A 23,056-nucleotide genomic window follows, 5' to 3' on the forward strand; every position below is an offset into this window, starting at 1 on the left:
TTTTTAGTGGAGTAATTTGGTAATAAGAACCCAATGTACAAAATTTCAGAGAATTCAGTTATAAGACGAGCCCAAGAACCCGAAAATACCGAAAATTGGGGGTACCCTTATATGGGGGCTTTCCGAAAAAATGAACCTTTATTTATAATGTTTGGTAGGGAGATTTGCTACCCAATAAGAACACAAAGTACCAAATTTCAGCGAATTCGGTCGAAAAATGTGATAAAAATCCCCAAAATACCGAAAATTGGGGGTAATCTTATATGGGGGCTATCCGAAAAAATTGACCTTTATTTATAATTTTTGCTAGGGATATTTGCTACCCAATAAGAACTCAAAGTGCCAAATTTCAGCGAATTCAGTTAATAAACGCGCTCAAGAACCTCAAAATACCGAAAATTTGGGGGTACGCTTATATGGGAGCTATGCCTAAACGTGGGCCGATTTTCTCCAATTTCAATAGGTTTCGTCCTTGGGCCAATTAAGTGACCCGTGCCAAATTTCATCCAAATCGGATCATAAATGCGACCTGTACTTTGTTAACAAAAATACATAGACGGACGGACAGACGGACATGCATAAATCGACTCAGAAAGTGATTCTATGCATATTCTCAAAAGGAACCATGGGTCTATCTCGATTATTTTTGCCTGTTACAAACATATGCACAAAGACATAATACCCGTACCACAGTGTGGTGAAGGGTATAAAAATGAAAATCTCCTCGAGATGGCAACACTGATATAAAAATTAATAAATATGAAAAATGAATTATTTATGCGGTTGCGTTGAATGACCTATGACACCATAATATGTAACCGCACTTAATTCAATGATAGCGCATTTTGTATGGCAATCAGGAAAACAGGGATGGAAAACATATTCATTATGGAGACCCACAGTGTAACGGCCACGGTAGTTACGTGAAGTAGTTATGTCGCTACAAAGGTTGCAATCTGGCCATTGTTGGCAAACTGATTTCACCATATTTTCGAAAAATCGGTGTACTTTTCTAATGCTCAAATATTTGAATATTTAAATTAACGGTTATTATAAAAGTGTTTATTTTGGTGTGCTGTGCTGGATGTGTTTGTATATATCGATCATATAGTTTTTACAGTTGCCCCATTCCCGGTATCAAAAATTTTTAGTTAGTTTTTCGAATCTACACTAATTCGGGAATGTCCCTACAAAATTTCAACAACTCTTGAAGATATATCCGATTTATTGTGTCAGCAACAAGTGACGGTAAGAGTGATTTTCAAACTTTAAACGCATTTTTCTCGAAGCAGTGTTTTTACAAATGGCGGGAACGATAACTCAAAAACGAATAACCCAATCGGTTCCAACACTTTTCTCTGAAAGTGTATAGCTCTCGTATGAACTACGATAAAGCCAATCGGTGAAGAACTTCCTTATTATACCCTTCACCACACTGTGGTACAGGGTATTATGTCTTTGTGCATATGTTTGTGACAGGCAAGGGGAAACGAGATAGACACATGGTTCCTTTTGAGAATATGCATAGAATCACTTTGTGAATCGATTTATGCATGTCCGCCCGTCTGTCCGTCCGTCCGTCTGTTGATGTTAAATTGGGAACAAAGTACAGGTCGCATTTATAATCTGATTTGGGTGAAATTTGGCAAAGGTAACTTGTTTGGCCCAAGGATGAGCCCTATTGAAATTGAATAAAATCTGGTCAGATTTAGATATAGCTCCCATATATATTTTCGTCCGATTTAAGGTAAATGGGGCACCAAAGTCCCTAGATAAATTTCGATTTGCACGAAATTTGGCATAGCGTACTGCATTAAGTCTAGAAATATGTGTGTTAAATTTCGTGAAAATCGGTTCATATTTAGATATAGCTCCCATATATATTTTCGTCCGATTTTATGTAAATGATGCACCAAAGTCCCTATATATCCATCAATTTGCGCGAAATTTGGCACAACGTACTGAATTAAGTCTAGAACGATGTGTGTTAAATTTCGTAAAAATCGGTTCAGCTTTAGATATAGCTCCCATATATATTTTCGTCCGATTTTAGGTAAATAGAGCACCAAAGCCCTTATATATCCTTCGATTTGCACGAAATTTGGCACAGCATACTGAACTAAGTCTAGAAAGATGTGTGTTAAATTTCGTGAAAATCGGTACAGATTTAGATATAGCTCCCATATATATTTTCGTCCGATTTTATGTAAATGGTGCACCAAAGTCTCTATATATCCTTCGAGTTGCGCGAAATTTGACACAACGAACTGAATTAAGTCTAGAATGATGTGTGTTAAATTTCGTGAAAATCGGTTCAGATATAGATATAGCTATATATATAGTATCGTACGATTTTAGGTAAATGGTGCACCAAAGTCCCTATATATCTTTAGATTTGCACGAAATTTGGCACAGCGTACTGAATTAGGTCTTGAAAGATGTGTGTTAAGTTTCCTGAAAATCGGTCCAGATTTAGATATAGCTCCCATATATATTTTCGTCCGATTTAATGTAAATGGTCCACCAAATACCCTATAAATCTTTCGATTTGCACGAAATTTGGCACAGCGTAATGAATTAGGTCTAGAATGATGTGTGTTAAGTTTCCTGAAAATCGGTTCAGATTTAAATATAGCTCCCATATATATTTTCGTCCGATTTAATGTAAATGGTGTGCCAAATTTGGCATATCGTAATGAATTATGTCTAGAATGATGTGTGTTAAGTTTCCTGAAAATCGGTCCAGATTTAGATATAGCTCCCATATATAATTTCGTCCGATTTATTGTAAATGTTGCACCAAAGTCCCTATATATCTTTTGATTTGCACGAAATTTGACATATGAAACTGAATTAGGTCCACAATGATATGTGTCAAGTTTCGAGAAAATCTGGTCTGATTAAGATATAGCTCCAATATATATTTTAGTCCGATTTAAGGTAAATGGGCCACCAAAGTCCCTATATATCTTTCGATTTGCACGAAATTTGTCATATGGTGCTGAATTATGTCCAGAATGATGTATGTAAAGTTTCGATGAAATCGATTCAGATTTAGATATAGCTCCCATATATAGTTTCGCCCTATTTTAGGTAAATGGTGCACCAAGGTCCCTATATATATTTCGATTTGCACTAAAATTGGTAAAGCGCACTAAATACGTTGAGAATGATGTATACTAAGTTTTATGAAAATTCAGTGCTATTTACTGAAGTCACTATAGTCTTTCGTGTATCAAATTTTCTCGAAATCTTGCAGTGTGAAATCTTCGAAATGTGTCGATGTTTTGACATAGCCCCCCAAAATCCACCCTATTTTCGGCGTTTCGAAGGTTTTAGCCGCATTTTACACGAGAGAGTTGTTAATTTTTGGCTTTCCAGGTTTTTGGAGGATGATAAACATTTATGCAGAAGATTTTCAGTTATGTCGATGAATTGATACAGCCGCCATTTATGGAATTCTGTAGGTTTGGAAAGTGAAAAACATTGAGCAGAATATTTTCGATATAGATTCATGTTTTGACATAGCCTCCATAAGGATTAATCCGCATTCTACTGCCGAAGTTCGTATAATGTCTCATTCTTCAAGAAAATCTTAAAATTTATCCATTCTCAGAGCATAAAAAACCTATTTGGCAGAAAATTTACAATGGCATTGCCGCCATATAAAGGTCCTGAGCGATTTAAAGGATTTTTAAGGCACCACATAGTGGAAGGGAACTACTACTTTGTATATTGTTGTTTCTGTAGAGAAGGCCGATAATGCATTTTTAATTCTGTGACAGTACCTCATATTCAAACAGCAAATGCTATATCCCATGATCCAATAATGATTTTAGTTCCAGCTATCATGTATTATCCCAAATGGGAAATGAAGTTAAATGGAAATGGAACGACCATTTAATTTGGCCTTCTTTGGTTTCTAAGTCGATTTTCACATATTATTATAGGGATTTCAGATGTCATTAATTAAATTAAGCTTGCAACATATATTCGTCCCTAAGTATCTTTATAATCTAAAATGCCCATCCCTGGCCATGCACGTGCGTTGACAATAAAATACAACAAATAAATCATTCACATATTCAGTGTTTTTTGTTCGCATTCCTTTGACTTTGGCTTTGAATGTTCGGCACTTTTGTCTCTTGTCATGAATTTAGATGACCCCTCAATTGAATGAAATAGAAATTTTCCCGCCCCGGCAGGGTTATGATGTCAATAGGAAAAACACTACAAGAAACATCTACGCAATACGAGACATGTCAACGGCAACGGAAATAGGGATGGGTCTGTATGTGAATTTTCTAGGTTTGCAACATATCAAAGAGCTGGGAATGTCAAAAAACGTAATTGTATTCCATGAAATGTACAAAACATATAGTGTCCACAGACAAAATAGTATCAGTCAGATACAGTTTATAGCGTTTTGTTCTAGATTTTCGACTACAAAGAAGTAGAAAAAATCTAAGAAAAAGAAATAAATAAGAGAAAGCTCTGTACAATTTTAACTATCTTAACAAATGTAAAGTCAACTGAAGGTACCATTGAGCTTTTCAGCTGTTACTTTTGTTCCGTCTTCAAAGTGTATGTCAAATACCTCACACTTCCTAGACATTTCCTCTTTGGCAAAAAAGAGAAAAAAAAACTAGAGAGAATGAAAAATCCTGACAAAAAACTCGAAGAAGAGCCAAACAGGAAAGACATTAATAACGACCGAATGAACAAAAGCTTTCCTTTGTATTGCGCCTGTGCTGCACCATCTGTGTGTGTGCAAGGGTTCCTCAATTTACAAGGCTTCTTGTTTACTTGTGTGCGTTGAGCTTTGTGTGTTTGTGCATTTCTCTCATCCGGTAGTATCAACACATTTCTACACGTGGACTCTAGTAGAAAAAATGCTGAGTATGGCTTAATGAAAAACTAACAGAGAAAAAAAAAACAGTAAGGAAAGTAGTAAAGTCGGCAACACAGTCACACACACAAGGCGATATTTCATTCATCCACACCATACCCTTCACCACTTTGGGTATATTAAACAGATGAATCCTAACAGACGTCGCATTTTAAAAGGACCGTCAAAATGAAATTAGATCCATAAACATGTCATTCTGCAACCTATACTAATTTTTTCATTTGGTCAGATATAGAAGCTATATCTAAATCTGAACAGATTTCAACGATTTCAGGAAATTTAACACACGTCAATCTAGACCTAATTCATTACGCTGTGCCAAATTTCGTGCAAACCGAAAGATATTAAGGGACTTTGGTACATCATCTACCATAAATTGGACGAAAATATATATGGGAGCTATATCTAAATCTGAATCGATTTTCACGAAACTTAGCACACATCATTCTAGACTTAATTGAATACGATATGCTAAATTTCGTGCATCATTCAACACTTCATTCATTACGCTGTGCCAAATTTCGTGCAAATCGAAAGATATATAGGGACTTTGGTGGACCATTTACATTAAATCGGACGAAATTATATATGGGAGCTATATCTAAATCTGAACCAATTTTAAGGAAACTTAACACACATCATTCAACACTTCATTCATTACGCTGTGCCAAATTTCGTGCAAATCGAAAGATATATAGGGACTTTGGTGCACCATTTACATAAAATCGGACGAAACTATATATGGGAGCTATATCTAAATCTGAACCGATTTTAATGAAACTCAGCACACATCATTCAAGGCTTAATTCATTACGCTGTGCCAAATTTCGTGCAAATCGAAAGATATATAGGGACTTTGGTGGACCATTTACATTAAATCGGACGAAATTATATATGGGAGCTATATCTAAATTTGAACCAATTTTAAGGAAACTTAACACACATCATTCAACACTTCATTCATTACGCTGTGCCAAATTTCGTGCAAATCGAAAGATATATAGGGACTTTGGTGCACCATTTACATAAAATCGGACGAAACTATATATGGGAGCTATATCTAAATCTGAAACGATTTTAATCAAACACAGCACACATCATTCTAGGTCTATTTCTTTACGCTGTGCCAAATTTCGTGCAAATCGAGTGATATGTAGGGACTTGGTTGCACCATTTACCTAAAATCGGACGAAACTATATATGGGAGCTATATCTAAATCTGAACCGATTTTAATGAAACTCAGCACACATCATTCAAGGCTTAATTCATTACGCTGTGCCAAATTTCGTGCAAATCGAAAGATATATAGGGACTTTGGAGCACCATTTACATTAAATCGGACGAAAATATATATGGGAGCCAGCAACGTACACAGGATTTCATTTCGGGGGGCCGGCAGTACAAAATGAAAAAATTCACTGTTGCAAACATAAATTTACTGTGAAAAAATTCATTACGGGGGGGCCGGGCCCCCCGGGCTCCCCCCCCCCCTGCGTACGTCCCTGATGGGAGCTATATCTAAATCTGAACCGATTTTCCAAATTTCAATAGGGTTCGTCCTTGGATCAAATAAGTGACCTATGCCGAATTTCATCCAAATCGGATCATAAATGCGACCTGTACTTTGTTCACAAAAATACATCGACGGACAGACGGACAGACTGACGGACATGCGTAAATCGACTCAGAAAGTGATTCTATGCATATTCTCAAAAGGAACCATGTGTCTATCTCGTTTCCTTTTGCCTGTTACAAACATATGCACAAAGACATAATACCCTGTACCACAGAGTGGTGAAGGGTATAACAATTATTCTGGTATTATGAATCACTTTGCATTTAAAAGCGTCGGCACGGACACAATCACACGCACGCACAAAGCGTTATTTCATTCATCCACACCACACATTCGCATTCATGTGGGAACTTTTGTCAGGGTTGCCATTTGGTGAAATGTTTAACATATACCCAACATGTTTAAAACTTTTTAAATATATAAGGGACTAATTAAAAATGTAATTAAGTTCGGTCCGGCCCAATTTTTATACTCTCTTCAAAAGGCGAAAATAATGTCATTGCAAATTGTCGGCTTATAGAATTATTATGCACTTAGGCTAAACAATTGGTTGGCACCATTATATGCGGGCTATGTCAACACATGGACTTCTTGGGAACATTTACTTTCTCCAAAAACCCTAGAGCCCTTTCGTTTGGAAAACCCCATCACAATACAAAAGAGTTCGGGACATTTATATGGAGGCTATATTAAAGCATGGACCAGCCCATCGAACTTCTACGAAACATTTTCTGCGGAGATGTATTCCATCCTCGAAACCACCGAAATTTCAAACTAAAGTCATTTCGGATGGAAAATGCTGCTAAAATCCCTCAAAGTACCAAAAAATTTGCGGGACCTTTGTATAGATGCTATGTTAAAACATGGGCTTATAATGATAATTTTCTACGCGGATGTATTCCTGCCTCCAAAAACACAAAAATTTGGCAAAGCCTTGACATTTGGGCTTTGTCAAAACTCACAAACGTAAAACTAGAGCTTCTTCGGTTGGAAAATGAGACTAAAACCTTCTACAAACCGAACACTGGGCGAGACCTTTAGATGGGCGCTATGTCAAAACATGAACTTCAAGGGAGTATTTTCTGCACAGATTTACACTAGCCTCCAAAACCCCCAAAATGTCATATTTTAACCTTTTCAGTTAGTAAATGCGACTACAAAATATCGAAAATTGGGCAAATCGTATGTAGAATGCACAATTTTAAAGCTTACTCGTACTTATTTATATAACTGCCTCGAGACAGAAAATTGGTTACATATACCAAGCTTAAAAAAGATTTCCAGCCGCACAGGACCTATGCGCAGTTTTTCCAATTTGAAAGACCATTTTTCAATATGTTGTCTTCCACTTGATCTTTTCATCGAATTCGTGGCCTTCCCCCTCCGTCTGTACAATCAGTTGTCTTGCGTTTAGATGCCCTTTAAGCTGGTAGATCCTCGTGCAACAAACAACGAACACAGATGTTCGACATATCTGTGGCGATATCCGTGTATAGATGTATAATTCCTTGTTCATTCTACGCCGATATTCACCGACGAAGCAGGTCGGCTGTATATCTTTCGGAGATTTTTTTCTCAAACACTCCTAGAGCTGCCTCATCTGCTTGCACAAGTATCCATGCTTCAGATCCATACACTAGCACGGATAGTATCAGCATCTTGTAGAGTGTGAGTTTGATCTGGCGAGAGGTGGACATGTTCATAAACATTAAAAAATCTCAGAGATCTATCATAAATATCGATATATCGATCTCTATCAACATACATCTAAAATCTAACAATTGTATGGGGTCTCTTTTAATGTGTAGCAAATGGAATCATAACCTATTTCTACAAAACTTAAAAGAGGTCATTCTAGGATTTTTCTGGTACGTTATGCAAAAGCTCGTAATAATCGGAGAAACGCCTCCGGTTGTGAACCGATCTGTCTGAACCGATTTAGGGATGACTGGAGTAAAAAGGATCGTGTCTTTTGAAGGTGGCAGGGGAATATCAAAGATCACCGCTATGTGATTTTGTTAACTTCTACCACCTGAAAGATGATAGCTGCTAACATGCCCTGATGATGTGCTATTGTCACGGCGAGGATTCTATTTGGAAACACTTCACAATTACTTCAATTATATGCGGTGTTCCAATTTACTTTAGTCCACTCTTTAGGTTAGACCCTATATAACAGTACCTTCCACATTTCTGTTTTTGGGGGGCGGTATTTGGGCACTTTTTTGAAAATATTCCTACAAAAGCTCGGTCGACCGGACTTAGCGAGGTTTTTATTTGTTTTATTTTAAAGAGATTTGCGAACTAGCGAGTGTCGTCTTTGGAAGACGTATCCAAAATCTTTAAAAATACAGGCGCATATACCTAAACGCGACCTGGTGAATTAACGTTTTATAGATCCCGTCAACTTTGGATTTAAACCCCTGTTAAAGGCTACACGAGCAAAAGGAACTACTGGAACAAAAGTTACTAGAACGAAAGAATCGGATCTAGTACCATTTGCAGAATAGTTCCATTGAACTAGTTCGTTCTGGATCGACTCAACTATGGATCGTTGAACATGTGTTTAATTGTTGCATACCCGGTTTAAATAAGACCGTCAAATGTCGAAGTTTTTGCTCACCGTTTTATTCGACTGCAATGTCGTGGTTTATCATGATTTCTGGTCAATAAGGAACACTGCCGTGAAGTTATGCGCCGTTTGCGCGAAATAATTCATGTTGAAAATCCCATTAAGAATTTTGCACCGTCTTAACGGCTTTAACCATGGTGGACCATTAAGTGTTGAAATTGAGCGTCGACTAGCGCCCCATTGGAAAAGCCCAGAGTACTCAAAGAGCACTCTGAAGCCAACCCGCCGATACCAATTCGAAGATCCGCCGCTAAGCTTCAGTTCCTCATTGGTGAGGAGCCGAGGACAATCTAAACATCTGCCTTTCTATGGGTCAGGCACCCGATTGATACTGCAACTCCACATCGAGCCGAAGCTCTTCCAGCGAAAACTTTGGGCTAACCAACAGCCGCCACATTGACATTAACTGAATTTTTTTGATCAAGCTTCGTATATACTATAGTATGTAGAAAACATACACTTATCACAATGGGCCAATAGAAATACCTGAAAAGGAGAAAGGAAATAGTTTTTAAATTTTAAAAGGATTTTTGAAGACAAGTGAAGTGGATTTTTATAAAATAATTTTTTGAGCAGTTAAGGCGTGGGTTTTTTAAATAATTTTTTAAGGACCCTGAAGGCCTAAAGCGTAGATTTTTAAAAGAATTTTTGAAGGACCTTGACGGCCTAAGGCGTACAGTTTTGAAAGAAATTTTTTAAGAGACCTAGAAGGTCTCCTATTCAAATAATCTTTTCCGAAACTATCATATATAATAAACCAGTAAGGAAAGTTGTAAAGTCGGACTGGGCCGACTATATGATACCCTTCACCACTTTGCATATCAATGCGCACTCAAAGGAACATACTCATGCCTTTCTGCAACCTATACCAATTTCAACTTCATTCTGGCAGATTTAGAGTCGTTTGAGTACCATGGAATAAATTATGGAAAACGGCACGTACCTCTGTTAAAAATTTAATCGCAATCAGACACCCGTTCGAAATACATATTGACGCTATGGTTGCATATGTACCAATTTCAACAAAACGCAATAACGCCATCAACGTAAGTCTCAATTTGATACGTTGTGCAAAATTTCGTGTTAATCGGACAAATATTAGGAGTTTTGTGCACCAATTATGTAAAATCGAACGAATATATATGTATATGTGGGAGCTAAATCGAAATCTGAACCGATTTTCTCGAAACGTAACACAAAACATTCTAGACCCACTTCGGCATGTTATGCCAAATTTCGTGCAAATCGAAGGATATATAGGGACTTTAGTGTACCATTCACATAGGGAGAGCTAGATTTAAATCCGCACCGATACCACTCATCATTCTAGTCTCAATTCAGTACGCTATGCCAAATTGCGTTCACATAGAAACTTTGGTGCACTATTTACCTAAAATCGGACGAAAAAATATATATGGGAGCTATATCTTAATTTGATCCGATTTTCACATCGTTATAGACCTAATTCAGTACGCTATTCCAAATTTCGTGCACATCGAAAGATTTACAGGGACTTTGGTGCACCATTTACATTAAATCGGACGAAAATATATATGGGAGCTATATCTAAATCTGAACCGATTTTCATAAAATTTAACACACACCATTCTAGACCTATTTCATTACGCTATGCCAAATTTCGAGCATATCGAGTGATATATAGGGACTTTAGTGCATCATTTACTTAAAATCGGACGAAAATATATATGGGAGCTATATCTATATCTGACTCGATTTTCATGAAATTTAACAAACACCATTCTAGACCTAATTCAGTACACTATGCCAAATTTCGTACACATCGAAAGATTTACAGGGACTTTGGTGCACAATTTACATTAAATCGAACGAAAATATATATGGGAGCTATATCTATATCTGAACCGGGTTTCAGAAAATTTAACACACACCATTCTAGACCTATTTCATTACGCTATGCCAAATTTCGTGCACATCGAAAGATTTACAGGGACTTTGGTGCATCATTTACTTTAAATCGGACGAAAATATATATGGGAGCTATATCGAAATCTGAACCGATTTTCATGAAATTTAACACACATCGTTCTAGACTTAATTCAGTACGCTATGCCAAATTTCGAGAACATCAAAGGATATACAGGGACTTTTGTTCACCATTTACATAAAATCGGACGAAAATATATATGGGAGCTATATCTAACTTTGAACCGATTTTCAGAAAACTTGACACATATCATTCTAGACCTATTTCATTACGCTATGCCAAATTTCGTGCATATCGAATGATATATAGGGACTTTTGTGCACCATTTACATAAAATCGGAGGAAAATATATATGGGAGCTATATCTAAATCTGAACCGATTTTCATAAAATTTAACACACACCATTCTAGACCTAATTCAGTACACTATGCCAAATTTCGTGCATATCGATTGATATATAGAGACTTTAGTGCATCATTTACATAAAATCGGACGAAAATATATATGGGAGCTATATCTATATCTGAACCGATTTTCAGGAAATTTAACAAACACCATTCTAGACCTAAATCATTAGGCTATAACAAATTTCGTGCATATCGAATGATATATAGGGACTTTAGTGCACCATTTACATAAAATCGGACGAAAATATATATAGGAGCTATATCTAAATCTTAACCGGGTTTTCCCAACTTCAATAGGGTTCGTCCTTGGGCCAAATGACTTCTGAATGCGACCTGTACTTTCTTTACAATTTAACATCTACAGACGGACGGACGGACTCAGAAAGTGATTCTATGCCTACTCTCAAAAGAAATCATGGGTCTATCTCGATTCCTTTTGCTGTTACAAACATGTGCACAAAGACATAATACCCTGTAGCACAGTTTGGTGAAGGGTATAAAAATCCGCATCGCATGGTAACCCTATACCCATCGCACAACCGAGTATACACGCGTCTCTATGATATAGTTACGTATATACACATGTACATAACATTGTAGTAATATCAAATACAACGTAACCGAGTATACACTACGTAAATTGAATGAACTTTAAGCAGCATGGAAATTGTTACGAAAGCAAAACCAAAACCCAAAACCTTATCCTTGTCATCCAAAAAAAAAACGCTCAATTCTCGTTGTCCGAAAATGAACGTCGGCAGCAATAACACACACACACATCCATTCCATTTATTGAGAAATGGGTGTTAAGCTGTTAAACATTGACTAACTGAAAACGCCAGGCCATACCGTGAATGGATGTCAGACAGGAAGGCAGGACGGAAGGCAGCCATGTTCGCTGGCTGTGGCAAACAGCGTATGACCCCCACTTAGTAGGCCACTCTGTTATCCATGGTAATGCAGTCACATTTTGGGGGTTTAACGCGTTAGACAACCAGCCAGCCAGCCAGTGCGCTAACTGCTGCCGCTGCTGTTAACAAGAAATAATCCGTCGGGTATTGTGTTATTCTATTCCATTGTTTGGTTGAAAGATGTGATAACAAAAATAATTTTAAAGAAAATTAAACGAAAAAGAAGAAAAGAAAATAGTTAAAAGCAGAGCTATTACAAATAACAACAACAAATACATAAATTAAATTTAAAATTCTTAATTACTAATGGCTTTAAGAATTTTGAAAAAATTAACAAAAAGAAAAACAACAACAGCAGCAGCATTAACACCAAGGCAACATGTCTCACCTATTAAAACGTACCAAAAAATCCTGCATTAAGGTAAGTGTCCGTTGTTGCGCGCGAGTGTGTCTATCACGTTTTATGACCGAACAAGTAATTAGTTGGAGAGGTGAGGAGGAGTAGAAGGAGAAACCCCCAACTATTTTGTTAGCTATTTTGTTAGTTTTTGTATTCACCCACAGCTAAATCAATAATATTGATTTAGAAACCCGTAACAATACATGGACATTTATCCTTGTAACGTTTTGTGTTTTTTGTTGTGGTTGTTGTTGTTGCTATTGTTTGTGTCGGACAATCTAGTATTGACGGAGCCCCATGTTAATGACCACAAAACAGGAAATTATAAAATAAATATGGAAATTTTTCTAGAGCATGACAGAAGGGAGGCATTCTATAGCAGGCCTAAAAATATTTCATGGAATTTATGGCGCTTGTACTTCCGCAGGATATTTTAAAATAACTTGTTTTCTTAGAAAGGAAACACAAATGGGGAAAACTTAAATTGAGGTTTTAGGTTATTTATCGTAGCTGTTTTAAAGTTAAATACATTTAAGGAATGTCGGACGACGAAGAATATAAGACTTGATCGGAGCAGTATAGTCGGACGGGGCGACCAACTAAGTTTTTAACTTTCTGTGGTAATACATTCTGAGCTTGGGCAATATTTCGTGATGTTTGCACCATCTTGACCCTCACCCACCCCTAAACAAATATTACTAATATTCAGTACAGTCCTTCTAATTACTTACCCAGATTCCCTTCACCGTGGGTTGTTTTGTCCTTGACCATACCTGGATTCTCATGGAAAATTTCAAAGCGATGAGCGGTATATTTCCGACCTCTAGTGTGGTAATGGGTTACTAAATAATATATGAATACGTAAGCACCTGTAAATATTTAAGTGTAACTCCCACATCCGAGTACATACGACAATATAATTGGTATCAATTTAAAGGTCAACCACTCCTCTTGGATATACTATGAACTTCTCGAATCTATGTCCTTCAGGGGTAAATCTATACGCTATAGGATACAAATTTTGTCGTTTTTCACACAAAAGTCAGGGTCCATTTGACCCGCTAAATATTGACCGAGCTTTATCATAACAGGTATGCCTATTAATTGGCCCGATCCCCTTCTCCATGTAAAAATTGCGACCTCTGGAGCGACCAGAAAATCAGACAAAAATAAAGTTTTTGGTCCATTTCATCCCCTAAATATTAACCGATCATTACCAAACGGACGAACGGACGGACTGCCACACATGTGTAGATCGACTCAGCTAGTCGAGAAATGAGGTCGGTCTAGGACCAATATTCCGCGGCGTTACAAACTCTTGGGGCTGCACAAAGCTATAATACCCTGACAACATAGTTGTGTAGGGTATAAAAACGAGGAAAAAACTATTTGAAAATCAAATAATGGAAATGTGGCAATCTGGTTTTGATTTATGTAGGATATTGTACGTTCGGTTTTCTCAACACCACTCCTTACAGACACCATATACGAATGCATGAAGCTGATTATACAGTGCTTCGGAGAAATAATTAATATAAATTCTGGAGAAACAATCAATTCCGCACTATGATAGAAATTATAACAAATAACAAGTGAAAAAGCGATAAGTTCGGCCGGGCCGAACTTCGGATACCCTCAATATATACCATAGATATACTGAAAGTTACTTAAAATTAAAATATAGGGAACATACCAAAAAGAGTACCTATACCGACAATTCTACAAACCGATTATGGTTCTAAATATTGGTCCTAGATCCCATGTTTCTTTGGACCAAATTTGTTTCAAATATTTTGATTTCATCCAAACTTTGCCCATCTTATTATTTCTTCCAAACTTAGTTCAAGTTCGAATATGGGGAATATTGGTCCACTCCTTCTGGTACCTCCCACACAGGGGCTAGGCCTAAATGCGGGTTACAGTTCATATATATGAATATATATATAAGGTTTCCGCACATGAAATGATTACAATAGAGTCATAGAACCATACCCAAACACGGAACAAATCATATAACTGTTTTAAAATAAATCAGAAAGGAAAGTAGTAAAGTCGGACGGGGCCGACTACATGATACCCTTCACCACTTTGGGTATATTCAACAGATGAATCCTAACAGACGTCGCATTTTTGAAAGACCAGTAAAATGAAATTGAATCCATAAACATGTCATTCTGCAACCTATTCTAAATATTTCATTTGGTCAGATATAGAGGAGCTATATCTAAATCTTGACCATTTTCAAGAAATTTAACACACATCATTTAAGATCTAATTCAGTACACTATGCCAAATTTCATGTAAATCGAAAGTTATATAGGGACTTTGGTGTACCATTTACATTAAATCGGACGAAAATATATATGGGAGCTATATCTAAATTTGAACCGATTTCCACGAAACTTAGCACACATCATTCTAGAATTTATTCAGTACGCTGTGTCAAATTTCGTGCAAATCGAAAGATATATAGGGACTTTGGTACACCATTTACATTAAATCGGACGAATATATATATGGGAGATATATCTAAATCTCAACCGATTTTCAGGAAACTTAACATACATCATTCTAGACCTAATGCAGTACACTATGCCAAATTTCGTGCAAATCGAAAGCTATATAGGACCTTTGGTACACCATTTACATTAAATCGGACAAAAATATTTATGGGAGCTATATCTAAATCTCAACAGATTTTCATGAAACTTAACACACATTATTCTAGACCTAATTCAGTACGCTGTGTCAAATTTACATTAAATCGGACGAAACTATATATGGGAGCTATATCTAAATCTGAACCGATTTTTCCCAATTTCAATAGGGTTAGTCCTTGGGTCAAATAAGCGACCTGTGCCAAATTTCATACAATTCGGATCATAAATGCGACCTGTACTTTCTTTACTATTTAACATGGACAGACAGACGGACGGACGGACGGACGGAAGGACATGCATAAATCGACTCAGAAAGTGATTCTATGCATATTCTCAAAAGGAACCATGTGTCTATCTCGTTTCCTTTTGCCTGTTACAAACATACGCACAAAGACATAATACCCTGTACCACAGTGTGGTGAAGGGTATAAAAAGGGGGGTTATATAGGGACGACTCCAAAAAGGGGGGCGAATATTAAACATTTTTGGTAGGGAGATTTGTTACCATATACAACTACAAAATACCAAATTGCAGCGAATTCGGCTGAAAAACGCGCTTAAGAACCTCAAAATACCGAAAATTGGGGGTATTCTTATACATAGCGGGGCTATTCGAAAAAATTGACCTTTATTCATAATTTTTTGTGGAGTGATTTGAAACCTATTAAGAACTCAAAATACTTAATTACAGCCAATTCGGTGCGAAAATAAGATCAACACCAACCCCCACCCCCCCCAAATACTGCAAATTAGGAGTTACCGTTATATGGGGCTACCAGAAAAAGTCGACCAATATTTATAATTATTTGTGGAACCCAATATAGCAAATTTCAGCGAATTTTGGTACCCAAAATACCGAAAAGTACCCTTATATGGGAGCTACCAAAACAATGTACCAAATTTCAACGAATTCGGTTGAAAAACGCGCTCAAGAACCCCAAAATACCGAAAATTGAGGGGTACCCTTATATGGGAGCTATGCCTAAACGTGGACCGATATATTCCATCTTCGAACTTGACCTGCCTGCAGACAAATGACAAACCTATGAAAAATTTCAGCACCCTACCTCAATTCCTTCAGAAGATAGCGTGATTACAACAGACGGACGGACATGGCTGGTCGTCTTAGAATTTTACCTTGATCAAGAATGTATATACTTTATAGTTTCGGAAAGAATATTTCGATCAGTTACAAACGGAATGACAAAATTAATATACAAAATTAATATATAAAAAACAGTGAGCGGAGCAGTATAGTCGGCGGTCGGACGGACGAAAGGTGTGATGTGATACCCTACATAATTACCACGAAAACCTAACTTTCTGGGATTCTATATTCTGTATATCTGGGTAATACTTCGTGATATTTGACCATAACCGGAACTTCATGTAATATTTCAAAGCAATCAGCGCGGCATTTCCGCCCTCTAGTGGCATATTAGCAATACTAAATAACTTTTTTAGGTTAGGTTGACAGGAATATGATGATAGACACATGTATGTCTGCATTAATTAAAATCAGTTCATATATCTATATGGATCACATAATTAATGTCGTCCGACTTCATGTCAATGGTCCTTCAAAGGTACTATGTCTGTTCTATCGAGGGGATGGCATTTGTTATGCTAGATTTGTATATACCCAAAGTGGTAAAGAGTATCATATAGTCGGCCTCGTCCGACTTTACTACTTTCCTTACTGGTTCAACTTGAACATTTTGAATACATCGGGACCGCCAAGATCGGACAACTTATGATGGTGGAATTGGGATGGGTGAACTAATACAACTTATAAATCTAAAAATTTTGCTTTGAGATAGAATCCAAAAAAACAACAACAGCGTACTCAAAATGGCACATCCGCCAAAAAAAAACCATACATTTTCGAAGCACCGGGTTCGAACAACTTTATGTGGCAGGAACATAGTCAAAGGAAAAACAAGCAACTCTTCTTAAACCCCCGTTTGAATTGGATGAATTTTTCACATGGTTATAGCCTCACAAAGTCAAAGTTTCAAAACTGAACCATGGTATTTAAAATTCCAAAGATTGTTGTTGCAGTAGCTTTTGCGGGTACGTATTTTTATACCCTCCACCATAGTGTGAAGGGTATATTAATTTTGTTTTTCCGTTTGTAACACATCGAAATAACCATTTCCGACCCTATAAAGTATATATATTCTTGATCAGCGTATGGCAATGACGATATAGCCATGTCCGTCTGTCTGTTGTAATAGCGTCTAAACGAATTGAGATAGATTTGTGTGCAGGCAGGTCAAGTTCGATAATGGGCTTTATTGGTCCACGTTTAGGCATAGCTCCCATATAAGGGTACACCCTAATTGTCGGTATTTAGGGGGTTCTTGAGGGCGTTTTTCAAACGAATTCGCTGAAATTGGCTACATTGGGTTCTTATTGGGTACTAAATGTCTCCATAAAAAAAATATAAATATAGGTCCACTTTTTTGGTAGCACCCATATAACGGTACCTCCTACTTTTCCGTATTTTGGGTGTTTTGATCGTATTTTTCCGCCGAATTAGCTGTAATTTAATATTTTGAGTTCTTAATAGGTACAAAATCTCTCCACAAAAAATTATGAATATAAGTCAATTTTTTTCGGATAGCCCCCATATAAGGGTACCCCTAATTTTCGGTATTTTGGTGTTCTTGAGCGCGTTTTTCAACCGAATTTGCTGCAATTTGGTATTTTGTAGTCGTATAGGGTAACAAATCTCTCTACCAAAAATTATTAATATTCGCCCCCTTTTTGGGGTAGTCCCCATATAACCCCTTTTTTATACCCTCCACCATAGTATGGAGGGTATATTAGTTTTGTTTTTCCGTTTGTAAAGTATATATCTTCGAGTTCTTATAGGGTATCAAATCTCTCCACAAAAAAACTATTGATATAGGTCCGTTTTTTCGGGTAGCCCTCATATAAGGTTACCCCCAAATTTCGGTATTTTGGGGCTCTTGAGCCCGTTTTTCAACCGAATTCGCTGAAATTTGGTACTTTGAGTACTTATTGCGTAGCACATCTCTCCACAAAAACTTATAAATATAGGTTCATTTTTTCGGGTAGCCACCGTAAAAGGGTACCCTCCAATTTTCGGTATTTTGGGGTTCTTGAGCCCGTTTTTCAACCGAATTTGCTGTAACCCCCTTTTTTATTTTAAAAGCTACATCGGCCCTTAATTAGACCTAACCCCTTATATAATGAAAACACCATGTAGTTGCTAATTCCTAAACAATATTGTCAATATTGGTCCCGCTTTAGTATGCCTCATATAATATCGCCCTCTAAATTGGAGTATGTTCAGGATTTTATACACATGCTTCACCGTACCATGCGTTAATAATATATGTCAACATTTTACGGTTTTGAGATTTTAGGAAAACCCCCATTGAAATTGCTGAATTTTCTATTTGGTTTACAACAATCGGTAAGAAGAATGTTTTCATTTCAAAAATTTGTCAGTATTTCTATGGTGGAGGGTATCCAAAGTTCGGCCCGGCGGAACTTAACGCTTTTTTACTTGTTCTTTACTCAATCTGGTTCGCTTTCTCAATTCAGTTTGATAGAACTGTTGATTTAGAAGCTCTATTCTCTATTCTCCAATCAGATATTGCATCGACAACGTCTTGTTGTGTTGACGCACAGGAAGAATATTCGTCTCCTCATGAATGGGGTATATCTAAGACATGAGGAGACACCACTCAGTTGCAGCCTCCAGTTTGTCAACAAGGTTTATTTATCAACTAACTAAGTTCTGCCGGCTGATGACTTAAGAACCGTGTTCCTACTCCTGACCTTATCGTGGATAGCTGTAGACTGAGCGTATGATTGAGGGAGTGTGTGTCTAATAAAGGAGGGGGGAGGGAGGGAATATGACCCATAGAACCTTGGGATCATAATGGTGGCCATTATGGACATATAGACCAAATCTATCCGCATCCCTGCTGTCAATGGGGTAAATAGTCTGACCATTGCCCAAGTGGCCGATATTTCCTATTCCTCGTATGGAAGAAACTCTGCTATATAAATGATATAGGTATTGACCTCATTTCTTGGTCAGATATTGCATCGACAACGTCTTGTTGTGTTGACGCACAGGAAGAATATCCGTCTCCTCATGTATGGGGTACATCTAAGTCATGAGGAGACACCACCCATTTGCAGCCTCCAGTTTGTCAACAAGGTTTATTTATCAACTAACTAAGTTCTGCCGGCTGATGACTTAAGAACCGTGTTCCCACTCCTGACCTTATCGTGGATAGCTGTAGAGTGAGCGTATGATTGAGGGAGTGTGCGTCTAATAAAAGTGGGAGGGAGGGAATATGACCCATAGAACCTTGGGATAATAAGTCGTGGGCATTATGCATATTCAAATCTATCCGCATCTCTGCTGTCAATAGGGTAAATAGTCTGGCCATTGCCAAAGTGGCCGATATTTCCTATTCCTCGTATGGAAGAAACTCTGCTGCCCAATGGAGTAAATAGTCTGACCATTGCCCAAGTGGCCGATATTTCCTATTCCTCGTATGGAATAAACTCTGCTATATCATTGACCTCATTTCTTGGCCAAACGCCGTGGAGTATCAAAAAGGTAGAGGTTAAACAGTTCCGAAGATATCACTAGACCCTGGAGAACTCTATCCTATTCGCTCATAAGTTCACGATCCAACGTTTCAAACTTCGCTGCAGGGGAGTTCCTTCGGCGTATAGAAACAAATATATTTTTCTTCCATAGATCTAAACCAGAGACAGTTAACTATATATTTATCGGATGTGCGGATTTTCAATTCCCGTAATGCTAATTCACATTACTCTTTTTTTCTTACATATACATTTTTGTCTATATTAACCTATATATTTCTCTTTCCAGCTCATTCGTAAAATTTCCAATAAACAAATTTTCCTAAAACGTCTTGAGGAAGAGGACATATCAACAGACGTTGACATCTCTGTGGAGGCCAAGGAAAGGGATATCAATCAGAATGAAAATATTTCAATGCAACCGCAACAGTTGCAACAACAAAAATTCTCCACTTGCAACAAGAAACATAAAGACAAAGCACCCTCCTCCCACTCGTCTAGAGAGGATATCACAAAAGAATCCCACAAACGAAAATTACCCCTACATTTAGATGATCTGAATTCCGAAAAGCCGGTTCTACAAAGTCTTACCTCCAAATTATTTCTCACCGCTGATGGTTATGAATTTCAACGTCTTCAACAGTTACGCAGTGATACCGCCTCCGAAATAATACCCTATGATCCGGAATTTAATAAGAATGCCGGACGGGAGTGCAGTCGGGAGAGACCCACCTCATTTTTCAATGAAGAGGAAGATTTCGAAGAGGTGGCACAGAAACAGGAGGTGGTTTTCGAAAAGGTCAAGTACAAAGAAGATGTCCGTTATTTACGTCATACGCCGTCCACCTGTAGTCTAGATAATTACATAATTCACGATGAAGATGTGAATGAGGATTTGGCCCTGCCACGCGATGACGATGACGGGGATGAAGATTTTATAAATACCACCAATCTATTGCAAAATCAAAATAACAACAACAACACCATTTGTTCTGCTCGTAATAATCTCAATGGTATCGATAACCAAATATTTACTTCCTCAAATCATAGTCGATGCCTTTCCGATTCGAAGCGGGAGGTTGATACCACTAGAGGCTTTCAATTGCAACCGCTTGCCATTAATGCCTGTGAATTCCAGGAATCCAAAAAAAGTCCCACTGAACATCAATTGGAGCTTCAGCAATTTTCATCAAACCAACCACAGCTGTCGTATCAACATCACCATCACCACCACCCTGCCCAGCCCTCTAATCAAAATTTGCTTCCACTCAATGTTAGTCTAGGTTGTATTACCGATGGTAATTATCATCAGCTGTTTATTGGCGAACAACGTGATGCCTTCTTCAAACTAACCCCAGTTGTCAAATGGGACATCAATGGCAATTCGTTGGAGGACGATGATTTTCCCGTCTTCGATGCCAATCACCATCTAAATAATTCACCGGCTAAATCCAGTTTGCGTTCCAGTTCCACAACATTGGAAACGTGGCTAGAAGTAGAATAAGCCATCATTTGGAATTGTATTAGTTTGTATATCCTTATTCCGAATTGTATATTTATATATGTATGTATGTATGCAAAAAAAGTGTCCTTAATTGTTATCATGACTACTACTAACAAACAAACATACAACAACAAAATACCTATGTAAATTATAAAGTACGTAATGCACAAGACTCCTACCAAGCTCCGCCCAGATTGAAATAAATTATTCATTATGCAATCGTAATTATATTTATCAAAAAAAAAAAATACAAATACAAACACATGTTTTCATAATATGGGAGAGCATGCGGTAAGTATGCTGGAAAGTGCTACAGGTCTCCCAAAAGGGACCCTCTGCCGGGCATAGGTAAATGTTCGTATATAAAAGACTAAAGAACGTTTTTTAATATGATCTTTAGTATATGTTCAATGTAAGGGCCTTATAAGGTATTCCTTGTAAGGAAGACTTTTAGAAAGCCTTGGTTTTATAGAATACATGCAAAAATTCCTATATGTTCAATAGACCTACAGAATATCTTATGGTGGCAGAGAAAATTGGTATCTCCACGTTTTGCAACGTGAATGAGGATATCCCCATCAGAATACGGGGGTAAAGATCGCAGTTCCTCTACATAATCGACTATATCTGCAGACCACTTGATTTCACCACCTGTGAACGCCGCACTTTCCTTGGCCATAGGAAATAGAAAAGCCAACTGCAGGGGTTCAGAGAGTTCATCGACATGCGATTCCGAGATGTTTGGGTAGCAGAAAGAAAATTCTGGGACATCATTGCAGCTGCAGACGCTAGAAGTATGATACCAGATGATGCCTAATTTTCCAGCAGAGGCAGTTTCTCTTCCAAACGAACCGAATGGGCTACCTCGATCTAACCCAGCAGAACTCAGGTTCAGGAAACTCACGTTGGAGGTCAGCAGATTAGTCGCGAAGCAGAAGAACAAATAGTTACACCATCTGAAATGTTGCGACATTGTAACTATGGGCAACGATTAAGTCCCTCTCGAACCCTTAACCACATTTAAGAACAATTTTAAACGACAGTTTGTCAAGCGTCCGGTGACGTAGGGGATGATAGATACCAAGCAGCGGCTCTGATTGGATTTAACATGGCAAAGCCCAACCTTATCTTGGTTCCTCTTTCATCTCAATTGTGGACACTGACTTCCCGCGGTGTCAACTGGGGTAACTGTTGAAATAGTCAGCTGATATGTGCCGCGATTTCACCCATAAGAACTATAAAAAAATGGGTTGAGGTGTTGGGTTTGTTTGTTTTAACACTCGAAAAACCCCCCTTACTATGAAAAAGCAACGAAAGTGAACATCAAACCCCCCAATGTTGGCGATCACCGCAAACGTATAAAGGACCACGATCTGCGAATCTGCACTTGGAATGTGCGCTCCTTGCACAGAATAGGCGCAATTTTCGCCTTGGCGGATGTACTCAAGAAGTATAAAGCCGATATTATTGCCTCACAGGAAATGCGATGG

At 37.7% G+C, this 23,056-nt stretch overlaps 1 protein-coding gene across 1 annotated transcript; it reads left to right on the plus strand.

The window, feature by feature from the left end:
- The first annotated feature begins 12,782 nt into the window (after nucleotides 1–12,782).
- On the plus strand, nucleotides 12,783–21,566 carry LOC133326268 (uncharacterized). The gene is made up of 3 exons (XM_061534951.1): nucleotides 12,783–12,824; nucleotides 20,352–20,762; nucleotides 20,844–21,566. Exons 1-3 carry the CDS (start codon nucleotides 12,783–12,785, stop codon nucleotides 21,564–21,566), a joined length of 1,176 nt encoding a protein of 391 aa, XP_061390935.1.
- The last annotated feature ends 1,490 nt before the right edge of the window (nucleotides 21,567–23,056 follow it).

Source organism: Musca vetustissima, unplaced genomic scaffold (genome assembly GCF_032173495.1).
Source record: "Musca vetustissima isolate MV318-11 ecotype Yass unplaced genomic scaffold, APGP_CSIRO_Mvet_v1 utg15341, whole genome shotgun sequence".
NCBI classification, from domain to species: domain Eukaryota; kingdom Metazoa; phylum Arthropoda; class Insecta; order Diptera; family Muscidae; genus Musca; species Musca vetustissima.

Bases quoted from the DNA above. Each gene is read 5' to 3' on its own strand.
- LOC133326268 (XM_061534951.1), top strand. From the start codon at position 12,783: ATGTCTCACCTATTAAAACGTACCAAAAAATCCTGCATTAAG. The intron at 12,825-20,351 runs GTAAGTGTCCGT...TTCTCTTTCCAG, and splicing joins CCAAAAAATCCTGCATTAAG to CTCATTCGTAAAATTTCCAA. The intron at 20,763-20,843 runs GCCGGACGGGAG...GCACAGAAACAG, and splicing joins ATCCGGAATTTAATAAGAAT to GAGGTGGTTTTCGAAAAGGT.